Here is a 26789-nt window from a genome sequence, read left to right on the forward strand (position 1 = left end):
GACCAGGGCCCGGCCATGCACCCCGCGGCTGGCAACCCCTCACTAGGAAAGGACAGGCGCTGGTGCCGTCATAGTTCCGGCCCCATGTCACGGCTGGTATGCTTCGTGGATTCATAACTTATTACTTGTTCCTCTCAGCCATCGATCTACGTTTCTGAAATATCTCTTCTGGTTATATGTTTTCCCCGTCACTGCCTTGTCGCTCAAAACATACTATTCTCAACCATGGCACCCCTTCGAGATACCGAGCGCGTTCAATTGCCCGAGACCTGGAACCCCGAAAGCGTTTCATTTCCACTCCGAAGAGATCTGCCTAGCATTCCGGGAGCCCCAAAAGATGCTGCCTGGGTTTGGGGCGCTGAAGATAATGTAGCTGCCATGGTTCCCTTTGCCGAAGGGTATTAGTGAGCTCATTAGCCGTTAGGTTGGCCGCCTCAATCTTCTCACCCGCGCACGTGTGCTGGCTGCATCAAAAGCAATCAAAAGTGGCGAGGTCATACCGGTAAAGTACGAAACTCTCGAATCCCACCGGCACAATTTTATCTCAATACGCGGGTAGCCTACCTCTCAATGTCCCAGGCCAGCCTGCCTTCAATCGAGAGCCCTTTGTCCACCACATCAAGACTCTGGCTCCTGGGTTGTTTTACGATGACAACTACTACATGAACACCCAGAGCGGCACTCAGTGGGACGGCTTCAGACATGTACGTACCATCCCCCCTCATAGGTGTACTACATATTGAATGCTGATCCACACCAGTTTGCTCATTTACCTTCTGGGACGTTTTACAACAATGTAGGGCACTCATATTCCTCTTGTCCCGTGAACCGTGATGAAATTGATCGAATGCACTGTCAAAACAGACCAAGGGACAAGACATCGAGGGACCGGCCAGTAATCTGAAATGTTCAATTCACCACTGGGCTGAGCGTGGCATCGCTGGCCGCGGCGTGCTTTTAGATTTCTGCTCTTATGCGCATGCAAAGGGTCTTCATTTTAATCCATACGACACTTGTAGCATCTCTTATCAAGACTTGCTCGAATGCGGCCGAGCGCAGGGCATAGACATTCGGCCCAAGGCGCAAGGAGGCGACATTGAGATTGGCGACATCCTCTTCATCCGGAGTGGGTGGGTCGAGGCCTATCACAGCAAAAGCCCAACCGAACGCGCCCACCTGGGACTCAGGGGCCACAAAGAAATCAAGTTTGGCGGCGTAGCTCAAGAGGAATCTATACTTGACTGGCTGCATGACTGCTACTTTGCTGCTGTTGCTGGGGACTCGCCCACATTTGAAGCTTGGCCGACCAAGGCGGGTCAGTTGTGCTTTTCTTCCCCCATTCTTCGAATCAAGGGAATGCATGTGCTTGCGGCTGGGGATTCGCTGACTAAAAGTATTAGAATACCACCTTCACGAGTATATCCTGTCCCTTTGGGGGATGCCTTTGGGTGAGATGCTCAACCTAGAAACATTGGCTCGTCGATGTCGTGAGACGAACCAGTGGACATTCTTCTTCACAAGCGCTCCAGCAAATTGTCCACGTAAGCATTATGGTTTCCCTCATAAGCGAGCATTTTACTCACATAGCTTCAAGAGGGGGTTAGCAGCCATGTCAATGGCACTGCGATTTTGTAGTCATGCTCGCTATACGGCTGGACTAGACTCGACATGTTTGAAGCCGAGGTGGCCAGTATAGACTGTTTCAGAGAGGAAGGAGGTTCAAAGCCACCTTCACTTGTGTTGCATGATTTCTTGTAATCCGTTTTCTCTGTTCTGCGGCAATAAACAACGCCTTAGTGGAATATTGCATGTGTATATGGCCGTTGGTAGAGCATTTTCCTCCCTTGATGTAGTCTTACAAGAGTACGCTCGTAACCCGCTCCCTGATGTCCACGTTTCCTATGTTATACGTGACAGCCTGTCCCATCGTATTCCGATTCAAGATGCACGAAGTTCGAGACAGACTTGCTGCTTACGAGCAAGAGAAACTCAGTAAGCCGAGGGTATTTGCACAATATTTTGCGCCTAGCGGTCAATGACTTACATATCCAACGCTTTGATCTATCTGACTTATTGTGTGACCGAGGCACGGCAACGTGGGGTGGATCCGTTGCCGGCGGCCGCTCGCCAACTTGGCATAGGTACCGAGGCGTCTAAGGCCACTCGGCTGTACTTGGTCCCTTGCAGCTTCATCGTTTGGTTAATCGGTACACGTTCGGATAGACGAACGGTTCATGTCTATACCACTGAAAACGCATAATAAGTTCCAGTGCACTTCTTAGTCCTGGCGCATAGCTGTGGTCTGCTAATCAGTGTCTTTCTGATCCATATGGGTACTTGAGCGTCGCAAAATGAGAATCGAGGGAAGGACATTTATCGTATCCGGCGGGTAAGATAGGGATTTGCCAAGAGTTCTGAGCCACGATTACTGACCTCTGGCACAGCGCATCCGGTTCGGGACAGGCCTGCGTTGAGCACCTCGTCGAAAAAGGCGGCCATGTGGCTATTTTGGACATATCTCAAGACGCCGGTGCCGTCCTTGTGGACAAGCTGGGCTCGCAAACGAAATTCTTCCCGTGCGATGTGACACAAACCGAATCTGTCACAGAAGCAGTCAATGGTGCTGCACAATGGAGTGCGCTAACTAAGATGCCGCTTGGAGGTGTCGTTGCTGCTGCTGGTGTAGGCGGGCCTGCCACTGTGAGTTGCCCTTCTTAACTGCAAGGAATGGAGCACTGACGCGACTTTTGACAGATCCTAGACAGACACGGTGCCCCTTTCGACCTCAAATTGGTCGATTGGGTGCTGAACGTGAATCTTCGAGGTACTATTGATCTAGTGCGACAGTCAGTAGCCCAACTGGCCAAGGTTGAACCAATCGAACCTGATGGAGAGCGTGGAATCGTGATCATGGTTGCCTCATCAGCCGCTTTCGACGGTCAGAAGGGACAGGTATCGTACGCGGCCTCCAAGGGCGCAATCACGGCAATGACACTACCCATGACCCGGGATCTCGCCCGATTTGGTATTCGGGTTGCTACTATTGCACCTTCGCTTTTTGCAAGCGCCATGACATCGCGCATGACTGGCAAAGTTCGGACAAGCTTGGAGTCTGCCATGGAGTTCCCCAAGCGGGCAGGACAGCCAGACGAATTTGCAGCAGTCGCCGTACACCTGATCGAGAACATTATGCTCAACGGGACGGTGATCAGACTCGACGGCGGTATGAGAATGCCGAGCAAGATGTAACTTGATAGCCAGTATGCAAACGGTCCGCTTGTAGTGTGCCAAAAAACGAATACAACCTACCTTACAAGCAGACATCCTACGACCCGAAATGGATCAAGCTTCCGTGATATGAGACAGGTATGCACAACAGATGACATATGATGCGTGATTACAGCGCTTCGAATGGCAGAATTGCCTTGGGGAGAAGATGAAGCTACCCATCAAGGCGGCCTCCACCAAATATAGTGCCTGACATATCAGCTGTCATCCATGACTGTGATGTTTTGAAATGGCTCCCAGCCAAGCCCCCTAAAAGAAATAGCTGGGTCTAAGTGGGGATAACATCTTGCTACCGAGTTGATCAGTGCGACGAGCCGAGATTCCTACACGGACGATTTCACCCAATAATAAGTCCAAGATGAGAAGCACAAATACGAGAAGACAGATATGCCCAAGTCTTCATGAATGAGATGAATGAGAAAGCGTACCAGTACTTTTCAGGCACTTTGCCAAATGTTATAACACGTAATACTCGCATTCCCTCCATGAATAGCCTGCTTTCTTACATTTGTTGGAGCGGCACTGGTGGAATACCTGACTGCGAACTATGATTGGCCATAGAAATAATTTCTCGCCCTAATAGGCAATACCGCTATCCTAGAAAGTACACCAATATTGAGAACACACATTGGATGTGGCTGTCGCTCGAATGTCGTTTCGTGACGTGCTTTGTGATATTTAAAATAGTTACGCGTTTATCGCGAATCGCACTTCAGTTGGCCCATGTCCGGCTGCGGTGGCTTTGCATTCAACCAGATGGTACTCCGTATAAGCTCGACAAAATAGGAGCAATCCGTAGCAGGTGCCAAGTTTTGCGCGGTGCCGCGGTTCCCTCAGCGGCCCCGCTCAAATTCGGTCCAGGCCTCCGGCAGTGGGGGACTTGGGAGCCGATTCTGCGCCTCTCGGCATCCAACCCACCGGCCGAGTTTGATCTCTGTCTTGAATAAAATGGGCCGAACCTCGGCAGGACAACGAATGATAGAGCTTACCAGGGATCGCGGCCATGGAGCGATGCTGCCGAGCACGATGGGGCGAAACCCCTCTCTGAAGCTGCTATGGTTATTGGCAGACCAGCGTGACTAGGAATTCCTCTGCTTGGAGGTCTGGTAACCTTTATGATGAAGCAGCCAGTCAATCCGAAATTCTGAACCAATGCCACCAAGTACCACAACATTACAAGAAAGCCACGGAGTATTGGCTTGGAAAGCATCCCCGGAGTATTGGCTTGCAAAGAAGCCCGAGGCCGGATGAATTAGGCCATGGCCGAATCATGAGGCAAAACAGAGTCGCACATCCAAGTGAATATTTGGTGGTCAATTGTTCGCGTTCTGCAGCGGCAATAGATTCACCAAGCCGAGGCTTTGCACAAAAGTCCTTTTGCCTCTTCTGGCGTGCACAGGCAATTCCAGTTGGCAACTTCACGGGGCAGATGAATGGTCCCGTTGTTCACCTTACCTAACCGAGTTCTCACATATCCGCCAAGGGTATCTTTATCCGTGCTTCCGTATCTACTTACTATTTATTCATGCCGCCGGTCTGCGCCGCTCCCGCATACTCCCTTCGGCAAGCCCTCCACCTCCCCGGTGTTGTCTCAAATTCATTCTACTCTCCAGCCTTAGAATTGCACTCGTCGCCTCGAAGCAAGCATGGCGTTTTCAACATCTTTACCGTCGCATGTCCAAAGGATACTCGACCTCAGAGAAACGCGACCCAAGCACCAGCCATACTCGGTCGCACTCCCAGGTACAAGCCAACCTGGTCGCTCAAATGTGTACAGACATTGGCAATTTGTAGATGGATTGTTGGAGGGTATCGGCCCAGATATATTGACGGCTCACGACATGTTCGAGGCCACTGTGAAGAGCAATCCAAAGTCAGACTATCTGGGCCGCCGACCCTACGACCTCGTTCAGCAATGTCATCTTCCTTGGGAGTGGCTGAGTTTCAAAACTGTCCAGCAACGCAGGAACAACATCGGAAAGGGTCTGGTAGAAATTCACGAGCGCGTCGGTAAGGTCGGAACACAATTTGGCATTGGGCTATGGTGCGAAAACCGACCTGAATGGCCAATTGTCGACCTCGCATGCATGTCGCAATCACTCTTCAGTGTCTCATTATACGACACGCTGGGCCCAGACGCATCAGAGTACATTATTCGTCACGCCGAGTTGACATGCGTTGTTACTTCTGTCACTCATGTTCCAGCACTGATCGCTCTAAAGCCGAACTTGCCTGGGCTCAAGTGTCTGGTGATACTGGACGATGTTCAGCCCCGCTCAGACGACCAAGACTCTCTGTCGCGAAACCGGCTGTTGGTATCCATCACAGAAGCACTCAAGCTGGACCTTCAGATCTACTCGCTGAAAGAAATTGAGCAATTGGGCGCAGCCTCTTCCAGGTCATTGCGGCCCCCACAGCCGGATGATATAGCCACCATCAACTACACCTCGGGAACTACCGGGGCGCCCAAAGGCGTCGTCTTGACACACAAGGGCTCGGTCGCAGCGACAGTTGGCTCTCTCCTTGATGCGGGACTGCCGGGCAACGATGTCATGATCTCCTATTTACCACTAGCACACGTCTATGGCCGACTTTTGGAACACCTCGGCGCTTTCAGTGGGGCCAAGATGGGATATTTCAGCGGCGACATTTCCAATCTTGTAGAGGGTCTGCAGTCCCTCCGGCCGACTATCTTCCCATCAGTCCCAAGAATTTACAACCGATTCGGCGGTATCCTCAAGTCGGCTACACTCGAAGCTTCCGGGATCCGAGGGGCTGTGAGCAGGTACATTGTGGCAACCAAACTGGCGAACCTCGAAGACGCAGAAGCTCCTACTAACAAGCACCCGCTTCACGATAGGATCTGGGGCCGGCAAATCATGGCCACACTGGGCCTCGACCGCGCACATACAATGATTACCGGTTCTGCGCCACTCGACCCAGCATTGCACAAGTTCTTGAGTGTGGTGAGTGGATCTAGCGTGATCCAGGGTTACGGTATGACCGAGACGTACGCTTGTGCATTGGCACAAAATCGGGCTGATGCCAGCACGGGACACTGCGGAGGTCTCGTACCGTCAACAGAGGCCTGCTTGCTTTCCGTGCCTGAGATGGGCTACACCATCGAAGATGTCCCGTGTTCACGTGGTGAACTCCTGCTGCGGGGACCCAACTTATTCAAAGAGTATCTGAAGAACCCGGAGCAAACGGCCGAGAGCTTCACCGAAGACGGTTGGTTCCGCACGGGCGATATCGCATCAATCGACGACATGGGTCGCTTCACCATTGTCGACCGTCGCAAGAACCTTCTCAAGCTCGCTCAAGGCGAGTACGTATCGCCAGAGCGCCTCGAGGGAATATATCTATCTGGCTGCAGATACATCGCTCAGGCCTTTGTTCATGGTGACAGCCTGCAGGCATTCACCATCGGCATGTTTGGTGTAGACCCTGAGCTTTTTGCGCCTCTTGCATCCCAGGTCCTCGGCCGTATAGTTCTATCGTCGGACTTGCCAGCCATCAGAGAAGCGTGTGGGGATTCTGCAGTGCGTGCTCGGGTATTCCAGGATCTCGAGGCGGTGGGCAAGGCGAACAAGTTTGCGAGTTACGAGCGTGTCAAGAACTTTGACCTCTCCATCGAACCGTTCTCGGTAGGCAACGAAACCCTGACACCAACTCTCAAACTTCAGCGGAAGAAAGTCGGAGACTTGTATCGAGACCGGCTCTCGGAATTGTATGCTCAAGTCTTGGAGGGTCGTGAGGACCACATCACAGCTCGAGCTGTTTCCAAGCTGTGAGGTAGAATCAAGCATGTTGAGTGTACTCTCGTGTACCAGAGACGTCAAGAGTTGGGACACTTGAAATGATGATAGGAGAACGAGGTTTTTGAATGCTCTCAACTTACACAGTCGAGGCATAGTGTCTCTGGACAATACAGCTACCACTAGAACGTGCATCACTCATTGTTCAGCCCACGTCCGAGGCGAAAGATATGTTAATGGCAGCGTCTAGAACTTTCTCTACAAATTTGTCAGACCCCATTGCTTATAAAAATCCATCTCCTCCTCGGAGAAGGGAGTTGAGTCAATATTGAACAAAGTAGAGGGCAGAAAGAAATCGTGATCAATGTTTGCATCCCCCAAGAGCGCATCTCCTTCGCTATTACAGGGTGTTTGGCCATGAACTGCATCTTGGTACTCCCTGGATGCCGGTTGCGTAGACACTGGAGTGACCACGTCATAGGCGGTTGTTTCGCGAGTAGCACCCTGCGGCTCACTGGCTTGCAGAGGACCTACGGCTGCTGTTCCTGCATGACTACAACTTCCCCTACGAGATGTTCTTCTGCTTTGAGCCGAGGGAAGAGGCTCAGCCGTCTTCATGATTTGGAGAAAGAAACGATACTGTATCTCGGCGGAACAGTAAATCTTGCCGAGATGGGAAAGAACAAGCATGTGGAGGTTTACATTGTGCAACGCGAGCTGGCGGCCGATCCCCTCTGAACGGCACGCTTCGTGGAGGTGTACCCCAATGGCGGAATTGATGCAGGTCGGCAGTGTGGGGGGTGAAACGTTGAGTAGGTCAGCGCGTACAAGGTCGTTGACGGCCTTTGTGATGGCCGAAGCGGCTGTGGTGTACCTATCCATTGCGAGCGATTGGATATTGCTTGTCTCAAGAGGAGTGTTTGAGCTTTGCTTTGACGGGATGAGGTACGGTCGGTGAAGCGCAATCAACACAGTTCCATGGTAAATCTTGAGGACACTGCGATGCAATAACAAGAGTGGTGTTTCTCCCATCAGTTCCACGCAGACTTTGCTCTGCATTGCCTGGAGAGCACTGTAATGTGATTCGAGAGCCGCGAGCGACGCGGGTGGTTGACCAGGCCGAAAGTTGAGTCGTAAGATTGTTTCCAGTTCAACAGCCAGCTTCAGCAACTCTATCCATAGAGGCACAAGTGTTTCAAACTCGCGAGGAACGAATGTTTCTCGCAGTGTAGCTGGAAGGCTGTCAACATCGTTCAGCACTGCGGCGGGTTCTGGCATTGGTAAGTCGCAATCTTCCGAGTTGATTCGGAGTGGCCTGCCAAAACCGAGACCGAGCCAGACCTCACGGGAGTAAAGACTCCACCAGATACGTGCCCAGATACTACACTGTGACTGGGAAAATGGAGAAGATTGGACCCGTTCGCATGTTGGTTTTCGGTGGAAACCGATGCTGTGTGCTAGACCGGTTGCCACTCCAATCCAGTGGCATGGCCCGTCCAGATCTTCTCGGTCCACAAGGTGATACGAGAGGAGTATGCAAGCCTGTATTATTGTCGGCTTGTCTACCTCGATCTGGCTGTCATAGAGCGCCTTTACAAAACACTGTCAGCGATTATGTTGTCGCTTGCTTTATAACATTGCCGCTTGCCTGGTGGCATGCTATGGAACGGATGGGGTCCATCCAGAGGAAAAGCTCACTTTGGCATGCCGGTAGATATCCTCTTGGTATTCCTTTCTGGTCCTGAACTCAGTAGCTTGCCAATGCTCTGGCTTGACGAACTTGATGAAGTGTTATGTTAGAATGTTGCCATATTGGTCATGGATAGGAACAGGGTAAAAGAGAGGTGGAGATTCCTACCGTAGCGGCAGCAAATAAGACGCTCCACAGCAGGAGGGGGCTGATGCTGCTTGGCTGGTTGGCGAATGCTGAAATGAAACGGCCCGCATCGATGACAGGTAAATACGGGTGAAGATAACGAAAATAGCAACAAATCATGTCATGAAGAGCCGCCGGTTCAGGCAGCGGGCGCGCCATCAGGGGAGATGTGATATGTTCCGGGGGGAAGTAACGACGCTGTCGCTGAATGATGTAAAAGTTGCCTGGCAAAGGACGAGAAGGATAGCAAACGTCGAAGAGCAAAGCCATGCCAGCAGACTCGCCTGTACGCACGAGTATGTCAGTCTTGAGAGGGCTTGCCTAATAGCCAGAAGAGATAGACAACAAACCAATATAGTAGAGAACAGGAGCATTCGGGGTGCCATGTGCATAACTTGGGTCATGTGCGGTACACAATAAATTCTCAATACTGGTCGGGCGATACTGCCGCTTCGAAGATGGGCCCGGATTTGGTTCCGGATCGGGGCTGGAGTGCTCGTCTCCTCGGCCAGGCAGATGCTGTGAAGAGCTGGAGGGCGACGGCATGGCCGGAGATATCGGAGGCGGCGGCGGCGGCGGTGGCGGGACATCAGGCGGGGCCCGGCTGCCGTACACGCGGCAGATTACATTGCCATCCTCCGAGCAGTTTGTGCAGGGTGGGCCCTGAGCGGCAAGATTGCAGCGGACCTTGCGCTGATGGCAGGCAACGCATGCGATGGCAGATCGCTTCCTCTTGGTGCTGCCGGCCATTGCTGCAGCAGCCAGCGTAGATCTGGCGGTAGTGGACGTCTTCGGGGCCGAACTCATTTCATCGTCTTGTCGTCAATTATGGGGTTGGGAAGAGACAGGCAAGGGGGGTGCAGTGTGTTCGGCAAGCGGCAGCAGGCCGAGGCACATATGTAGTAAGTAGGTAGGTGCCGCGGGTCTGGCCTTATGCAAACATTTCCAAGCTTACCGCCTTACCCCAGATTCCTTCCCCGCACTCATCCCCGCAATTTCCCGTCTCCGCTATGGAACCGCCGCGGCCCTATGCGACAACCACGCTAAGCCAAAAGTAGAAATTGGTTCGATTTCTAGCGGTTCGGTGTAATTGTCCACACACTATTCACGGTATCAGGTCCAGGAGCCAGTGGGAGACATCGAGTAGATGTTGCCTTTGACAATTGATCAAATTTGCCGTCTTCACTAGCTACCTCCGTCTCGACCCGAGCTGAACTGCCTTTGAGGGGTTGGTCCATGCCGGAAATGCCTCTCACTATTCCGCCGAGCGCCGCTACCTTGCCTTAATATTGAAGAGAGCTGGGCTGGGTTCATTGATAAGAAGCGTTCTCCAGCCAGGATCAAAGCGAATTGTTCCCACTCATCAACTCCGTTTTGCTTTTGAAAATCACTCAAACAATCGTCTTCGGTCTTGTCCGCACCTAATCCTTTACCTTGCTTTTGTAACTGCCATGGCTCGATTCATTCCAAATGTCTTCAACTTCTGGGTTGTAGTGTTTGTTGCAATTGGCTCCATTGCCTGCTCCTATGGCCTCGCAATTATGGGGTAAGCTCTGATCCTCTTCCTTCTCGGTATATGGTTCTCGGTGTTGTCTCTGAGAATACTAAGTCGCTGACGGGGTGGAATCGTAGAGCCATCATAGGGCAGCCATCGTTCTATGTATCACTAAACCTGGCACCACCGGGCACACCTGGCTATGGAACCACAAGTGCCTTGATCGGAGCCTTTAATGGTACAGCCTATGGCTCTTCCCAAGGACGTCGCGCAAAGCTTTCAACCAAAATGACTAATTATCATTCGCTGTCATAGGCCTCGGTTCTGCAGGCGCCGTTTTTGGAGCAATCTTCAGTGCCTGGTCTGCAGATCGCTTTTCTCGTAAACACAGCATGCAGCTCGGATCCGCGATCATGAGCATCGGAGCTGGACTCTGCGCTGGATCAATCAATACTACAATGTTCTTGATTGCGCGTTTCATTGCAGGATTTGGCCTCGGGATGCTGTTCAGCGTTCGTCCCTACCCACACGCAATTACAGGTCCGAAATTTGCTAAGCAATAGTCATCAACAGATCATCCCCATGTACCAGAGCGAGATTAGCACGCCAGAGACCCGCGGGTTCATGGTGTCGATACATGGTGTAATGATTGGCGTGGGCTATTCGCTGAGCTCTTGGATCAATTTCGGCGTGTACTTCATCACGGCATCCGGCTCTACATCAAGCTTTCCTTGGCGCTTTCCCATGGCTTTCCAGGCAGCACCCGTCGTAATTCTTCTTGCTGGGTCATTTATGCTACCTTACTCTCCAAGATGGCTCATGCGAAAGGGGAGATTCGAAGAAGCCCATATCGTGTTGAAACGCTTGCATGCATCCAACGACGAAGCCTCCATCGAGCGCGTTGCCAAGGAATTTCACCAAATTCGACGGCAAGTCGAACAAGATCAAGAGAGCCAGGATGGCATCGTCTGGTACGAGCTTTTGCGGACTGCACCAAATCGCAAGAGGACCATCATCGCCATGATTCTCATGTGGGGGGCCCAGCTCACCGGAACCCTTGTTCTAGCCAACTATGGCGTTCTCCTGTTCATCAGTCTTGGCCTGAAGGGTTACATGCCATTGCTCCTTCTCGGAATCTGGGTTACAGTTGGCTTCCTCGGAAACATCATTACGGCACTTTTTCTCGACCGCTTCGGCCGCCGCAAGTTTCTTCTCGTGGGAATCTCTGGCATCCTGGTCTCGCTCATTTGTGAATGCGCCTTGCAGGCCAGATATCTCGGTACAGACAACATTGCAGGTCTGAATGCTGCCGTCTTTTTCATCTATCTCTTCATCGCATTTTTTGGGTGCTGCATAGATGCGACGCAGTTCGTGTATCTGACAGAGATCTTCCCGAACCACATTCGCAGCCAGGGAAGCGCCTTTGGCGTCGTCAACAGCGCTCTAGCATCGCTGGTCATGCTCATGGTCGCACCGATTGCCCTGGAGAAAATCACCTGGAGGTTCTTCCTTGTTCTCATTGTACCTACAGCATGCTACCTGTTGGTCATTTTTCTCTACTTCCCCGAGACTTCCAAGAAGTCTCTCGAAGATATTAACGAGGCCTTTGGCGAGAAAGTGGCTGTCCACTACACCCACGCTACCCGGGCTGAGGAAGAGGAGTACAGAAAGGCTGCCGACCATGAGATGGATTCCAACATCAATAGTACGCCAAAAGATGATAGCGTCGTACATCATGTGGAAAGGTCTTCAGGTTATGTTTAATGGTCCAAAGTTGGAGGACTACGATGGAACGACTATCGAAACTAGACATGTGTTTGGAAGTGTGAATGAGTGAGCACACTCGCAGATTTTTTTGACATGGACGCTTGCTTTCGGTTACCTTGTTTCGAGCTGGATGCTTCGAGAATCTTTTTGGCAGCCCTGAGCTTTTGTCCAGCTAATGTTCGAATGCACTGGAAATCCTAGATGGCATTTTGCCTACCATTCTTACTTCATCTAACGAAGGGTTATCTCAACGTGCTGCTGTCTGATGACAATCGAGATGTTCACCGATGGTCAGGAGAGCTGGCAAATATGTTGTGTCTGAGGCAGAAACTCAGATGAGAGAAAATCATGCAGACGTTGGAGCAGACTCGTTTCCTCAACTCGGAGCATAGGACATGAGGCAAGTCGTAGTAACCTGAGCTAGAGGCATTGTCTATCAGAACCGGAATCAGAGAATCCACGTCTGCCCAAGCACTTCCAAATAGTGGCTCGCTGACCATTCCCACTTCTGGCTGGCTATTATTGGCCATGAGAAGCCCATCTGCTATGACAGGCCAGGTATCATAGGAGCCCAAGAATGGTGTGAGCGACTGAGTTTGGTCGGCACATAGGGCATTGAGGGGTTTAGCTGAAGATGTTCTCCTAGCTCGGCGCTTCGAGCTCGGACCGCCAACCAGTGTCGTCGAACTCTCACAGCTTTGCGATCCTTGTCGTGATGTAGAGCCAGAGTTCAACCTGAGCATGGGGATCTTGGTATTCATTCTGTCCAGCACCATCTCCAGGAACCGGACCGCGTAGTCTGCTCAGACGTACATATCTTGAAGCTCGCTCAAGACGTGGAAACATTGATAACGACGGCCATCGTCCAGCTGGTTGACATCACCTTCGATAGCATTGATCTCTATGAGAACGGTGTCGTCACGGGGTCCGGGGAGTATGAGTTTGACATGGTCATCTTTGCTCTAGGCTTTGACGCCGGCACTGGGGCTCTCAGCGAGATAGATGTCAAAGGGTCCCAAGGAAGGTCGCTCAAAAAATGTTGGACATCCAAGGTTGATACCTTCGCTGGTACACTGATCCCCGGGTTCCCCGACACGTTCTCAGTTTGTGGACCCCAAGTGCCTTTCGGGAATATGCCAGTGGTGGTGGATATTCAGTTGGGATGGATCGGGAAGACCATTCGTTTCATGCAACAGAATAGCTTCTCGAAGATCGACGTCAGGGGGGAGGCGGCGGATGCGTGGAATGCGCATCTCAGGGAGGGTTTCTCCGGTTTGCTCACTTCAAGGACTCCGAGACGCATGAGGCCTGGTTTTTCGGGGCAAACATGCCTAAGAAGCCCACGTTTATTCTTTTCTACTTAAGTGGTGTTCCGGCGTGGTCGTCTTGGCTGCAAAGCGAAGTGAAGTCTTTATGGGTCAACATGCAGTTTTCTCCCCGTCGAGCATTCGAGAGGGCCAGTCGAGGGGACGGCAAACTAGTGCCTTCATTGTAAACAGGAAATGCAATAATCATTTAGGAAACATTGAAGACTGCTTGTAGAACAGCTGTGCAGCGATTGTCTGCTTGAATCGATTTGGTTCCTCGCTCATGCCAATTTTGGTCAATATTTCACATACTGCGTTAAAGAGTCCCATCTCCTCCGTACGGCAGTTCAATATCAGTTCAACTGATCTAGTGACTCATGACTACTCTTTCAGCCTAGCATATTCGGTTCATACCTTTCTATCTAACGTTGTGTTTCACTCTGTGAATTCTATCCAAACTACATCACAAACCTCTCGGGCCCAGTAAGAGTGACAGACTAATGGCACCATACCATTTCTGGCTATTTGGAGTATTTCAATAGTTGCCGAGGATTCTTGGCTAAAAGACGTATCAAGTATTGTCAGTAAAGATATGTGATAAGCTCGGGGAATCCCCCACCTGAATACGCCCGATCCCTCGGCTACTTGATCGAACCAACGGGACTGAGTGGTAAGTGGGCAGGCTTTTGACGTCAAGCAGGCCATCCCAATCGTTGCCAGATTACTAGAACGTCCAACTGCTGTTCTTCCATATATTTGCAGCGGCAAGAAGCTTAGTCGCGTGAAAACACTGAAGGTAGTGCCTTTTCGTCAGCCAGTCGCCTACAGAGTTCCCTAGCACTGCATTCATATCAGAGTTGAAACTACCATTTACAAACAAACATGACATCTTCACCTCCTCAGAGCAACGGATTCGGCCAGTTGAAAAGGCTAGATGTTCTCATCGTTGGTCCTGGTTTCGGCGGATACTACAGCCTCTATAAACTTCGTAAGCTTGGGCTCAATGTCCATGTGTACGAGGCAGGCTCAGCATTGGGGGGTGTCTAGTATTGGAACACCTACCGCGGAGCCCTCGTCGACTCGGAAATGCCGTTTTACCAGTTCTCCATTCCTAAGGTTTGGCGCAAGTGGAACTGGTCTGAGAGGTTCCCAAGTGGAGAAGAGCCGAGGGCCTACTTCAAACACCTCGATAAGATACTGGATCTGTCTAAAGATATCACCTACAAAGCTGTTGTCAGTCATGCAAGCTACAAGGAGGCCTTTGGGGAATGGGCGGTGACGACTGAGAACGGCCATAAGGCCGTTTGCAAGTATCTCGTCTGTGCTACTGGCAGTTGTTTCAAGCCGCATTACCCCAGTTTCCGAAATCTAGACAACTACAAAGGACAACTCATCCATTCAACCCGGTGGCCAACTGATGCCAAAGTTGTGGGCAAACGAGTGGCCATCATTGGCTCAGGCGCAACGGCTGTACAGTGCACTCAAGAGATCTCAAAGGTGGCAGAGCATCTGACAGTCTACATTCGCACCGCCAGTATCTCACTCACCATGGTTCAGCGTCCCTTGAGTGACCTTGAGCAGGCAATAGGCAAATCCACCTACCGGAGGAGGTTTGAACATTGCCGGAATAGCCATTCAGGTCTCGGATACGATATACGGCCCGGGTCCGTGCTTGAATTGAGTGATGCTGAACGGGGAGAACTTTGGGAAGAGCTTTGGAATCATGACGGTCTTAACTTCAATCAGGCGAATTACCGAGACTTTCTTGTTGACGAGAAGCCCGACAGACTCATGTACGACTTCTGGGCAAAGAAGGCCCGCCCAAGAGTCAAGAATCCCGCTAAGGCCGCATTCCTTGTATCTGAGAAAGCACCTTTCGCATTTGGGACCAAGAGGAGCAGTCTTGAGTAGGACTACTAGGAGTGTCTCGATAGAGACACTGTAAGCATCGTTGACCTCAAAGCTACTCCGATACGAGAGTTTACAGAGAGGGGAATTACATGCGAAGACGGATCCGAGCTCGAATTCGACACTATTGTAATGGCGACAGGCTTCGACGCCATGACAGGGAGTCTCACCAAGATGAATATTCAAGGAAGAGATGGCATCACCTTTTCAGACCGGTGGAAAGACGGCGTCTTCAACCAAACCTTTGCTACCTTCCGGCTGTTAACATGTCTTTTTAGCACCCACGGCGTTTAGCAATGGACCTCCATTCATTGAGAGTCAGGTTGACATGATTGCGGAACTTCTCCATAAGCTCCAGAAAAAGGGTGTCAAGTCCATTGAAGCACAGCGGGATGTCGAGGAGAAGTGGAAGCAGGCAATCCAGGCTGCCAATGGCAAGACCTTAATGCCCTTGACCGACTCGTGGTATAACGGAGCCAACATCCCAGGCAAGAAGAGAGAGCAATTGATATACCTAGGTGGAGTTAAGAAATATCAAGAGGGATGCCGAGAGGCACTAGCAACTCTAGCGGGGTTTGATATTGTACTTGATGAGGGGAGGAAAGGTTCAACGGTAGCATCATAGTGTTTGAGCCATGCCTTTCTCCTACAAATCGCACTCTGAGTGTTTCTTGGTATCAAGACTTGCCAGAGTGGAGGAAAAAAAGGATTCGGTCACTCCTTAATTCATACACGACCAATAAAATCACGTTGCTATTCTAAGGACGCATGCCCTGAGTCAGAATAGGGCGTGGGTTGCGGAAAGAAAAGGGGTAGCCGCGTCTAGTTGCAACTATAACACACGCCTCTCATGCGCTGCAAAGACTTCTAAAAAGAGGCTTTATCGTTTTTCGGCGTCGATTGCATTGGTTTCTGCATGCAAGTGAGAAGCGTCATTCCTCAGGTCTCCAGCTCTAGTCGTCTCTTGTGTCCCACCAAAATAGATCACGACAAAGGCCAAAAACTTCCAAAACATACAACACCAGGTATTCGCTGGTCGTCACCGACCCAACTACTAATCCGGCCCTCATTGGCTTATCTATGGGAGAGCGGACGGGATCCCGAGTTTTCCAATGGGTATGGTCGTATGTGATGGTTGAAGCTCGTGATGATGCTGATAGCCCCTTTTACGGTGAGATCACTTGGTGTTTACTCAAGACAACGCCCACAACGGTACACCATAACTTCATAAGAGATTTGAGGCATCAAATACTGGAAGTAACCATGAGAATGCTCGTAACAATTCTGTTTCATGACAATATGCCTCGTGGAGAAGGTGTTCGTTGGGAAAACCGGGTTCTGGGGCACCCAGCGGCGTTTCTAAGTCTCAAGACTGATTATCTTGATCTAGCAGTCAATGCAACGATCTCTACAGCTTACCTCTCGTAGAAGCACTGGCAATGTCTTGGCAACATATTTGTCAGGCTTCGGAACAGCCCGAAACAAGCGCAGGATACACGGAGTTATTCAAGCAGATCACCCTTGCTATTCTGCCTTTGAGGCTGAAGCTGCATGCACCTGAACACAGGAACAAGTTCTGTACGTCTTTCTCCAAGTTTGGAAACACACAAATTTCTTGTCTTGTCCAATCTATGGGCTTTTTAACCTGTGTTCAGCGCCAATGACTCAAGAGCCCGACTTGTTGGCTGGCTCTCAATCGCAAAGAGCACCTTTTAAACAAATGCAGTGTGTGCTTGCTCGTCGCTCGAGGTAAGGTAGTTAACGCAGGATTGCAACTCTACATCCTGATTCCTCTCTCTCTTCAATCGAGGTCTTTGGTTACAGAATAGTCCGCCTGGACGCCCTCCAGGCAACCTCAGCAACAATTCTAAGCAGTCTACCGATCAACAGCGATTCTGTGCGGGAAAAGCTTTCGTTCAAGGGAACGTTCAAGTCGTAGCCAGCGAACTTGATCAGCTACAGTCCTGAAGTCGCCCAAACATATGTCCCCAACGCAGAGCATGTCCTCGTCAAAGTTGAACCAGACATGGCACTCTTACTGCGGAATACTCTCGAGCACCGAGGCAATTCTGTCATGTGGTGTCGTGGTGATCTGAGGAAATGCCTTTCTGGATCAACAAGGTATCTAATATCACAATATGCAGCCATGTACTCACGAGCCTCGCGGTACGTCTGTAGGCCGTGGCTAGGCCAGGGCAATTGGGTTCTTGTGATACTTGCAAAAGAGCTGCAGATCTATATGATACCAATGAGAAGTAAAGCCGCTAAGATCGAGTAGATTTGTTTCGCAAAGTATCGGATGAACTCGAAAGAGTTGTCCCATTAATTGTGGGTTAGATCGAGTGCAAGGACGCGGCATCGGCCCAATTGCTGGCCCGATACGGAACATATATTAGGTGCCAAGACAACCCTGCCCAATCAAGGTTGCACTACAGTTTTTTATGTGCCTTGCGGGTTCGTATTCGTTCTTCGTCATCGTATACGGGATTTATTCGACTCGGGTCCCACAGCCAGCTCTCCAAAATACAATCGAGCGTCGTGAAGTATTGTAGTAGTTTAGCAGACGAGGTAACTATTGGACCTACGTTTACAGGTAGGTATTTGGAGGGTTGTGCAGCCTGGAGGGCGCTATGCTGAAACTTCCAGTCCGACAATTGGCAATTCAACTTTGTTGGTATTATTCCTGGTAAGCTGAGATGATGTTTCTGACACCCAAGAGCCTCTCGGGTTTTCTCGTTTGCTGCATATAGTTCTTCGCAAGCTTGTAGCTAACTATCGTCCATGGCGAAGAGCCCTACATAAGCATCGACTGTCTTCCAGAGATATACACGAGGCTGCTATATTATTCAAGTGCTTCTCGTGATTATCGGCACGTGTCGAACTCTTCTGTCGAAATTGAAAACATGATGGGCCAGAGCAGTATTGGTGTCCATGATTTTAATTGGATAGATTGCCTGGCCGACGACTACCGCACAGTGGATCTCGTCTTTACTTCGGCTGACAGCTAGTCAAGTATCCAACATGATATGTTGAGTTTACTGGTAAGATGATAAGAATGGGTCATCGAAATTGCCTCTACTCCCTGAGCCACTTGAGTTACTACATGGAGCGATGACATCCCACCGGAGCAACTGTCTACCGGCGGTATGGTCGGACAGTCGACGAGATCAACGCGCTGTCGAAAACAGATAAGATCTCAGGAGTTGTCATCAGAGGTCGTGGCTATCCATAGCTTGACACCATTTTCCGGCTACTGAACTTTGACTTACTACAGCGGCTCTTCTATCCTACACGATGCATGCTCTCTACTTCTTACTGGTGGGTTTGGCCACGGCTGCTGTTGTCACAGAGACACCACGCGCAGAGAAGGCGACCAAGGTCTGCCAGGGCCTCCGAGGTGATTTTGGCAACTCAACTCTTCTTCCTGAAGAAGGAGCTTACACTCAGGAAGTCCAAGGTGAGTCCAACGTCCTGTGAACTCTTCTAAGCCCAGAAGTGAAATTGACATGGCACCCAATATCCAGTTCCGTGGTCCGCGAGGTCTTGGCTCCGTCCGGCCTGCATATTTGCACCACTCGACGCTCAGCAACTATCATCTGGCCTTCAGCGCATCGTGGACCAGCAAGTCGAATTCGCCATGCGGGGAGGAGGGCACATGCCCATATCCAACGCAAGCAGCATCGGCGCCACCGGTATCCTGATATCGAGCACGAACATGAGGACCCTTCAACTCTCCGACGACCGCGAAACGTTGAACATTGGCCCTGGTCTCCGGTGGCCCGACGTGTACACGGCGCTCGACGGTACGGAAGTCACTGTCCTCGGCGGTCGAGGCAGCCCAATCGGCGTGTCCGGTCTTTTGCTGGGAGGCGGCATCTCCTTCTTCAGCTACGAGTATGGACTGGCGTCGACCAACGGCAACATCAAGGCATATGAGGTGTGTGAAACACGCCGCGCGAGCACTCTGAGTTCTGAGATTACTGACACAAGAGGGCAAGTGCGTCTTGGCTGATGGCAGCATCGTGCAAGCTACCCCATCCAACAACCACGCGGATCTCTTCTGGGCGCTACAGGGAGGCGGAAACTCGTTCTGTTTAGTCACCCGCTTCGATCTCCAGACACACCATGCCCCGTCCGTGATGATCGCGTCGCCCTCGTACGGCGGCGAAGAGGTCAAGCAACAATTCATCGACAGCGTATACAACTTCGCCGTCGGCGGGCACAATGATCCCAAGGCTGCCGTTCTACCCGTCATCATCTACGTCAGCGGAACGGCTGGGCCGACGTACTCCTCGACGCTCTTCTATAACGGAAATTCCACTCATCCGGCCATCTTGGGGGACTTCCTCGACGACATCCTCACCCCGAACAACAGCTCAAGATCCCTCGCCCCGTTTCCCATGGGGCGTTACCACCAGGCCATCGAGCCATCCTTCCAAGAGGGCGGCCGCTCCTACGGTTCCAGACAGCGGTTCCACATGCTCCCCATCTACGCCAATAAGGAGGCCATGCTCATCGCCCACGACATGTTCTTCGAGCTCGCGAACGCCACCTTTAAGGATACGCCTGGCGGCATCATCGGCTTCGCCTTCAACCCCATCACGTCGGCCTTTCTCGCAGCCACAAACGCCCGACCGGGTGCGTTGCAGGGCATCGACGAGTCGCCTGCGTGCTGGATCGAGCAGACGTACAGCTGGACGGACGAGGCGGACGACCAAGTCTTTGATACCTTTATCAGCGAGTTCAACACCAGAATCAGGGAGACGTTAGAACCCATGGGGGCGATGTATCCGTTCTACTATCTGAACGAGGCAGACGTCGGCCAGCCTGTCTTTGAGAGCTATCCCGCGGGGAACCTGGACCGCCTAAAGGAGATTCGCAACAAGTATGACCCTGCTAGGGTATCTACGGATCTGATGCCGGGAGGTTTCAAGGTTGCCGACGCTTGAGCGGTGGCCGGTACATGCGAAAGTAGGACTAGCGCGTGCGGATGTGATGAACAGGACATGTGGGTTGGAATCTGCGACTAGGCCAAGTCGTTGTTGCTCCATCCATGATGTTATCTACCATGCGAGATGCTTGATGGCGCCGATGTGAGCTTGATTGGCGATCCTCCCCTCCCCTGGGGGCAAAGTGAGTCAGGGGCTTCACGAGAGCTCATTAGTACAGATACTTTCCTAACCGTTAATCTCCCAAAGTGATAACGAAACCGGTCTGGCAACGTCCGAATGACCCTTGCCCTGAATGGTCTGATCTATGAACTGCTCAAAGAGGTGAATCTTCGGTGATGATGCTTTCTACAGGAAGAACACCGGTGACGGGGCGATGTTGAGGTGGACCAAGGGCGTTACTGTCTAGCATAGTCATTGAAAAATGACCGGATGATGGGAAGCACGCAATGTTCGTAAATCAAGCGATGCGTTATACTTACCGTTCCGTTGTCCTGGACCTCAGTTGTTACGTCCACTAGGCTCCAACCTCACACATAGGGAGACATCACTGTGGGCGTGCTCGAGTACTTGCATTTGTCTTTGGGACTCTATTCGGGATATCTCGACGTGACTTTTGGGGTGGTCTATGATCATCAAAACCGACATGAACTCCATTACCAGCCGCCGTATATACCCATTTAGTCCTCATCCCAGTTCTACACTGAATGTCAGCACGATATAGCCGATGTACGCACAAGATATGGCTTACAGGGTTGGGACCAGGAGGCTTGGGGCCACCTGCCCGACGAGCTACAATAATCTGATCAACGGAAAGGACGGTACGGGCTGCCTCGGTGGCGAGCTTAATGGCCCATGACTTTGAGACCAACAGGTCCAAGATACCCTCATCACGGGCGTCAAGGGTGCCAGAGCCGTCGTCATTCTGTAAAGGTTAGCGTGGCGTTCCAGGACAAACGAAACTGTTGCGCTTACCTCAACGTCGACACCGGTGGCCCAGTCGTCCTTCTTGTGGTGAGCTCCGTACAGCCTGCTAAGAACCTCCGTGGCATCCAAGCCGGCACTCTCTGCAATCGTTCTCGGAATGACCTCGAAGGCCTCGCCGTACTTGCGAATGGCGTATTGCGACAAGCCAGGGGTCTTCTCGCCGAGAGCGTTCAGCCTCTCAACGAGCTGGATCTCGGTGGCACCCGCGCCGGGCACAAGGCGAGGGTCTCTAGTAATAGCTTTGACGACGTTGACGCCGTCGTCAACAGCGCGCTCGACGTCGTCCAGGTGGTTCTGGGTAGCTCCTCTGAGGACCAGAGTCGCTGTTCTTGTGGCCTCGTTCTCTTGTCTGAACACAGTCACGCGGTCTCCACCAATCTCGAGGGTCTCGACAACGTCGATGGAACCCATCTCATCAGGCATCGGCGCACCTAACCGGGCAAGGGGGGTTGCGCCAACCACTCTGCAAATTCTTCGCAGCTCAAACTTGCTGAGAATCTTGATGACAAGGATGCCGAATCTGTTGAGGTAGTGGAGGGCTAGCTCGCCGACGGTTGAGCCAGCAATGACTACTCTGATGCCAACATCGTGGAGCTCCTTGATGGCGGCCTCGAGGTGCGACTCCTCGCCCTTGGTGAAGTCCATCATCTCCTTGGCGTTGTGGAGGAGAACGGTTCCCTTGGTCTCGGTCTGGCTGGTGTCGATGGGGCAGGAGAAGACTCCGACCTTGGCACGCTGCGCCTTCTTGATCGATCCATCGGGCTCCTTGGGGAAGACCATGCCCTTGACTACCCGACTCTGCTCCAAAGCACCACCCATGATCTTGACAACTCTGATGTTGTCGACGTTGAATCCGACGGGGTTCTTGGGCAGCACTGCCAGGACGGCCTCGGCAACAAGGTCGGCCAAGAAATCCTCACTGCCGTTCTGCTTGCTGGCGACGACGGTGCGGATAGCCTTGCTGAGCTCCTCTTGCGAGCGAATATCCTCCACCTTGTCGACAGAAAGCTCCTCGAGTGTCTCGAGAGCGAACTTTTGTGCACGCTCGTAACCGGTAACGATATCTGACGTCTTCAAACCCATACGCAGTAGGTCCTCAGCCTTCTTCAGCAGCTCGCCAGCGAGGACGATGACCAGGTTGGTGGCATCACCCATCTCGGCCTCCTGCTGTTGACTGGCCATGACCAGGAGCTTAGCTGCCGGGTGGACGACATCGAGTTCTCTGAGGATGGTGGCGGCGTCTGAGGTGAGGATCATCTTCTGGAGGTGGTTGATGACGATCTTATTGCGGCCGTAGGGGCCAAGGGACGTCTGGACCGTCGAGGAGATGGCCCGGCAGGCGTCGATGTTGCGAAGCACGGCGCCATCTTCGGAATCGTAGCTGGTTACGAGGGGTCAGTGTCGGTGACGGGCATCCAAGGCGGGGGAGGGGAGGGGAGCTCCTGATTGGAAAAAGGGGACTCACTTGTTGTACCCCTGCTTGAACAGGTTGGCGTTCGGCGCGTTGGGGATGTTGAGAGACATGTTGGGCCGCCGACCTGATGCGCTTCGTAAATCGGGGCGGTGTCAGTCGTGAGGCTCAAAAACAGCAGTGTAGAGTGTACCCTGTGTGTTGATGATGTGGTTGCGGCAGCTCCTCCTCTACGGTGCAGGCCTTTCGAAAAAAAAGTCTGGGTGCAAGGCGTGTGTGGTGCGGGAGCGTATTGCTGCAGCCTTGGTGGGCTGGTACCGGGGATGACCAATCACGACGCTACAGGCGAGCCATTGTTCCGATCCGGCGCATCTGGTGCATTCTAAACTTTGGGCCACAGCTTAACAGGTGCTGGAACCACCGTCCGGACGGAGAAAGAAACACTGGAACCCCTGCATCCAAGCACCCAAGGTTCAGGTGCGTGCCTGTTGTCTGTGTGAGACAGCAGCAGCTGCCAGCCTCGCACTTCCCAGCTGGCGTGTTTGCTGCGTGCTGGTTTCTGGCGACAATTCGCCCGTTCCCTCGCGCTCTCTTTTACCCAGTTCCATCTCTACCATCTTCAGATTCGCGTCGCAATCAAGTCTCAACTCACCTCCTTCGTCCGTTTGGCGTGCCCTGTACTACCCTCATCACTCTTGACCTTTGCAGATACGTAATAATGGCTCCGCAATCCGGTACGTTTGTAAACTCCCTTGGAAAATCATTGAACCTACCACCCTCGCAAAGCTCCGCTTGACATCCGCCGCGAACCCCATCTCGTCGCAACTCATTCCCCCCGTACCTTGTCTTTGGGGGAAAAAAGCCAATTCTCATTCCCACCCCTTCACACTCGATACGATTGGGATATCGCCGAATAGCCCACGCACGCACAATGCCTCCCAAAAAGATCATTCGAGCTAACCCCCCCGCGATCGACCTCTCAGCGATTCCGCCTTCCCTACCTCCCTCCGTTGAAGAGGCCTATCGGCGAAAATGCATCCAGCTTAAGCAGCGCACCGGCGAGGTTGAGGAGGAAAACGACGCGACCCGAGTCCGCCTCGCCCGGATCCGACGACAAATTGAGAAGCTGCGGATGGAGAGAGCCTTCCTGCTTGAACAGCTGGCTAAGAGAACGAGCGCCAACGTGGAGGATTCAGACGGCAGCCCGAGCCCGCCCCCGACTGTAGGCCCTCCGCCAAGCCCACCTCGACGACAAAGCAGGATGCTGACACCATCTCAGCCGCAAGAAAAGCCTCTGCGTACGAAACGCGGTCACCGCAAGCCCTCCGTCCTGGCCGAGATCGACTCGGCCGCAAAGGCCAACTCTAGGCCCCTCAGCCAGACCGCCGCAACCGTTTCGCCCAGCTCCGAGACCTTCTCCCATACCCAGGGCGCCGATGCGACCCAGGGCACCGACACCCAGGCGACGGCCCGCACGAACGGCGTCGCGAAGCCGCCCAAGCGCCCCGGCAACGCGTTCGAGATGTACTGCGCCGACACGCGGCCCGTTCTTGAGGAGAAGAACAAGGACGATGCCGATGCCAACATTGAGGAGGAGCTCGCCCGTGGTTGGAAGGATCTCCCCGAGGGCGAGAAGGAGGAGTTCCAGACCCGCTCCGAGGAGGAGATGGCCAAGTACCAAAAGGAAAAGGACGCATTTGCGGCAAAGAGCAAGAGCGCTGAGGCCAAGGATGAGGATGAGGAAGAGCGCGACAAGTCACCAGAGCCCGCACCAGCTGCGTCACAGGACGAAGATGTGGAGATGACCAACTACGACACCGAAGAGCAGGCAGACGACACGCCCGCGGCCGACGACAAGGACGACAAGGCGGACGATTGATGAGCTCGCGGCACATCGTCCTTGTTAACAGGTATCATGGCGTTGGGGAGGGACTTTGCGGGTAGAACATTCCTTATTTATTTGTACAATACGAGAGACACCATAATCGACTCCCGGAAAACGGAGTGGTTTGTTGCTGCTGCTGACTAGGCTAGCACCCTCACCCTCCAGCTACGTGACCTACGCTGTGAAGCCCGTTCTCTATTGCACCACTTTCACGGGGGTCGGGGATGTTCTGTGTGCCATGTTTTGTGTGAATTACCTTCCCCATTGCTGAGCTTTTCCCCCGCCAGTGAAGACCCCGCTGTGCAAGAAAGAAAATCCAAATTCCTACTTTGTATGCGTGCCATATATGTTACTAATCCGATGCATACAAGTCCACCACGATATTGATGGCTGCGACGACAATCTCAGCCGCAATGAGTACAATTACTATGAGCGCTGTCAGCAAAAAGGCCGCGCGGCAAGCAAGAAAAAGGGGCACGGGGGGTTCGGCCTACCAATCCACTCCAGCTTCTCTCCGTGTCCGTGACTGAGCTGGTCTTTGAGGACCGCCAGCAGGTCTGCAATGACGTCCAGGCGTTCGTTGAGAAGTCCGACGCGCTGGTCCATCTCGAGGTAGGTTCGGACGGCCTGGTACACAGGCTCCAGCTGCGGCTCGACCCAGAACAGCTCCGGCGTGTCGAGGACGGAGCCGTTGAGATGGATGTTGATGCGGAGGATGAAGAGCTCGCCGATCTGCATGTTGATTTGCGTGCGGCTGAGGGCGATCTTACCCGTCAGCGCGATCTGCGTGGGGATGTCTTTACATGTGTCGACGGTCGAAGCAATCAGTTCCTCGAAAAGCGATGTCTATTCCGAATATGTCAGTCACCAAGCAGTCTCCTACTTCGTGAACATTTCCTTACCTTGACACTCTGTGCTAGGGCGTGAGAAATGGCCAGCTTGGTCATGTAATTCCTCTTGTCTCTTAGAGTGATGAAGTCATTGTAGATACGAGCCTGATACTCCTTTGTGTAGTAAAAGTTAAAGTGTTCCGTCTCGACATCGTCTGGCGACAGCTTCTCCGTCTCGAACTTGGCAAGCTCCTTGAGGAACCTCTGCTCTTGGGCCAGAGTCATTCCCCATATCACGACGACTCCGTAATCAAAGAGGAAGACCTCGGGGGTGTGGATTTGCGTGTCAAAGTCTCCCTCAACCATCGCGTGCTCGTTGTTGGCGCCCTCGAACCCGTCGGCGAAACCAGAGTCGTGCCGGCCCTCGGATTGAAGGTCGATGAGGTTGTCCCGAGCAAAGCCATTATCCGAGACGTCGCCCGTCGAGTGTCGCCTCTCGTACGCCTGTACCGGATCAGGCTGCGCGCCAACTCTGCGATCGTGCCTGTTCTCGACCGTCTTGCTATAGTCGTACGCCGTGTAGATGCACTCGTCAATGAGCTTGGGGTTGGCGCCCCTCGACTTGCCGCGACCCTTGAGGAAGCGCATGAGCCCTTCCATCTGGTACTTGTTCGCCGTGCAGTACGCCGTCACCCTGGGCAGCCTGTCGCGGTCCGCCTTGCCTAGCCGGGCGGCATCCCTACGCGCCGTAGGGTCCTTGATCCTGGTGTACTGCGAGTACACGTCCCTCCCGCTCTCCTCGTCGGGGCTTTCTTCGTTGAGCTCGGGGTTTGGCAGGAGCTTCAGCTTCTGCGCGTTCTTGGTGCTCCGCTGGGGACCGATCTTGGGCACCATCTGGGGCGGCAGGCTCTGCACGGCGCCATGGCTGTTTCTCCTACGCAGCTTGTTGTTGATGGAGGATAGTGCCGAGCTCTGCCCGGGGCTCGCCGCCAGACTGTTGCCGTGGCTTGCTTTTGATCGTTGAAAGTTGGGCTCCGGTTCAATGGTCTTGGATACGGGGTTCGGGTTGAACGTGACGGTTCGCGACGACTTGGGGCGGAGTTCTGTCGTCGGTAGTAGAGGCGTGTTCTCGGTGGCCGAGGCCGATGCGGTTGTCGTTGTTGTCTGATCCATCCTCAGAAAAAGCTTTCTTCTTTTCTTTCTCTCTCCGCGCGCGCTCCTGCTCTCGCTCTCTTTTACTCTTTTCCTCTACCTCTCTCACAGCCTAGGGGGTATCACAGATATGGAAGAAGAAAAGAAAGAAGGAAAAAAACTTTAATTCGGTTCGA

At 52.6% G+C, this 26789-nt stretch overlaps 10 protein-coding genes across 10 annotated transcripts; 7 read left to right on the forward strand and 3 right to left on the reverse strand.

Moving 5' to 3' along the window:
- Window positions 1-225: 225 nt before the first annotated feature.
- CPAR01_03132 (uncharacterized protein) lies at window positions 226-1635 on the forward strand (the record flags this gene model as incomplete). The annotated part of the gene is made up of 7 exons (XM_060487419.1): window positions 226-369; window positions 425-507; window positions 560-704; window positions 761-796; window positions 865-1315; window positions 1401-1541; window positions 1595-1635. The coding sequence occupies 7 exons, from the start codon at window positions 226-228 to the stop codon at window positions 1633-1635; spliced, it is 1041 nt and encodes a 346-aa protein (XP_060354747.1).
- A 716-nt stretch (window positions 1636-2351) lies between these two features.
- On the forward strand, window positions 2352-3249 carry CPAR01_03133 (3-hydroxyacyl-CoA dehydrogenase type-2; the record flags this gene model as incomplete). The annotated part of the gene is made up of 3 exons (XM_060487420.1): window positions 2352-2389; window positions 2445-2700; window positions 2755-3249. 3 exons carry the CDS (start codon window positions 2352-2354, stop codon window positions 3247-3249), a joined length of 789 nt encoding a protein of 262 aa, XP_060354748.1.
- Window positions 3250-4934: 1685 nt separating this feature from the next.
- Window positions 4935-7082, forward strand: CPAR01_03134 (AMP-binding enzyme; the record flags this gene model as incomplete). The annotated part of the gene is made up of 1 exon (XM_060487421.1): window positions 4935-7082. One exon carries the CDS (start codon window positions 4935-4937, stop codon window positions 7080-7082), a length of 2148 nt encoding a protein of 715 aa, XP_060354749.1.
- A 222-nt stretch (window positions 7083-7304) lies between these two features.
- On the reverse strand, window positions 7305-9729 carry CPAR01_03135 (uncharacterized protein; the record flags this gene model as incomplete). Its single annotated transcript, XM_060487422.1, has 4 exons — window positions 7305-8648; window positions 8745-8825; window positions 8905-9206; window positions 9273-9729. The coding sequence occupies 4 exons, from the start codon at window positions 9727-9729 to the stop codon at window positions 7305-7307; spliced, it is 2184 nt and encodes a 727-aa protein (XP_060354750.1).
- Window positions 9730-10373: 644 nt separating this feature from the next.
- Window positions 10374-12181, forward strand: CPAR01_03136 (uncharacterized protein; the record flags this gene model as incomplete). The annotated part of the gene is made up of 4 exons (XM_060487423.1): window positions 10374-10468; window positions 10555-10655; window positions 10733-10929; window positions 10991-12181. The coding sequence occupies 4 exons, from the start codon at window positions 10374-10376 to the stop codon at window positions 12179-12181; spliced, it is 1584 nt and encodes a 527-aa protein (XP_060354751.1).
- Window positions 12182-14373: 2192 nt separating this feature from the next.
- Window positions 14374-16024, forward strand: CPAR01_03137 (cyclopentanone 1,2-monooxygenase; the record flags this gene model as incomplete). The annotated part of the gene is made up of 3 exons (XM_060487424.1): window positions 14374-14496; window positions 14539-15398; window positions 15694-16024. 3 exons carry the CDS (start codon window positions 14374-14376, stop codon window positions 16022-16024), a joined length of 1314 nt encoding a protein of 437 aa, XP_060354752.1.
- A 2669-nt stretch (window positions 16025-18693) lies between these two features.
- CPAR01_03138 (FAD binding domain-containing protein) lies at window positions 18694-20348 on the forward strand (the record flags this gene model as incomplete). The annotated part of the gene is made up of 3 exons (XM_060487425.1): window positions 18694-18856; window positions 18924-19336; window positions 19392-20348. 3 exons carry the CDS (start codon window positions 18694-18696, stop codon window positions 20346-20348), a joined length of 1533 nt encoding a protein of 510 aa, XP_060354753.1.
- Window positions 20349-21028: 680 nt separating this feature from the next.
- On the reverse strand, window positions 21029-22859 carry CPAR01_03139 (T-complex protein 1; the record flags this gene model as incomplete). Its single annotated transcript, XM_060487426.1, has 4 exons — window positions 21029-21046; window positions 21100-21273; window positions 21324-22716; window positions 22801-22859. 4 exons carry the CDS (start codon window positions 22857-22859, stop codon window positions 21029-21031), a joined length of 1644 nt encoding a protein of 547 aa, XP_060354754.1.
- An 818-nt stretch (window positions 22860-23677) lies between these two features.
- Window positions 23678-24625, forward strand: CPAR01_03140 (HMG box protein; the record flags this gene model as incomplete). The annotated part of the gene is made up of 1 exon (XM_060487427.1): window positions 23678-24625. One exon carries the CDS (start codon window positions 23678-23680, stop codon window positions 24623-24625), a length of 948 nt encoding a protein of 315 aa, XP_060354755.1.
- A 358-nt stretch (window positions 24626-24983) lies between these two features.
- Window positions 24984-26634, reverse strand: CPAR01_03141 (uncharacterized protein; the record flags this gene model as incomplete). The annotated part of the gene is made up of 3 exons (XM_060487428.1): window positions 24984-25057; window positions 25126-25477; window positions 25534-26634. The coding sequence occupies 3 exons, from the start codon at window positions 26632-26634 to the stop codon at window positions 24984-24986; spliced, it is 1527 nt and encodes a 508-aa protein (XP_060354756.1).
- Between the last annotated feature and the right edge of the window lie 155 nt (window positions 26635-26789).

Source organism: Colletotrichum paranaense (genome assembly GCF_030867605.1).
Source record: "Colletotrichum paranaense strain IMI 384185 chromosome Unknown Scaffold_2.1, whole genome shotgun sequence".
Taxonomy (NCBI): Eukaryota; Fungi; Ascomycota; class Sordariomycetes; order Glomerellales; family Glomerellaceae; genus Colletotrichum; species Colletotrichum paranaense.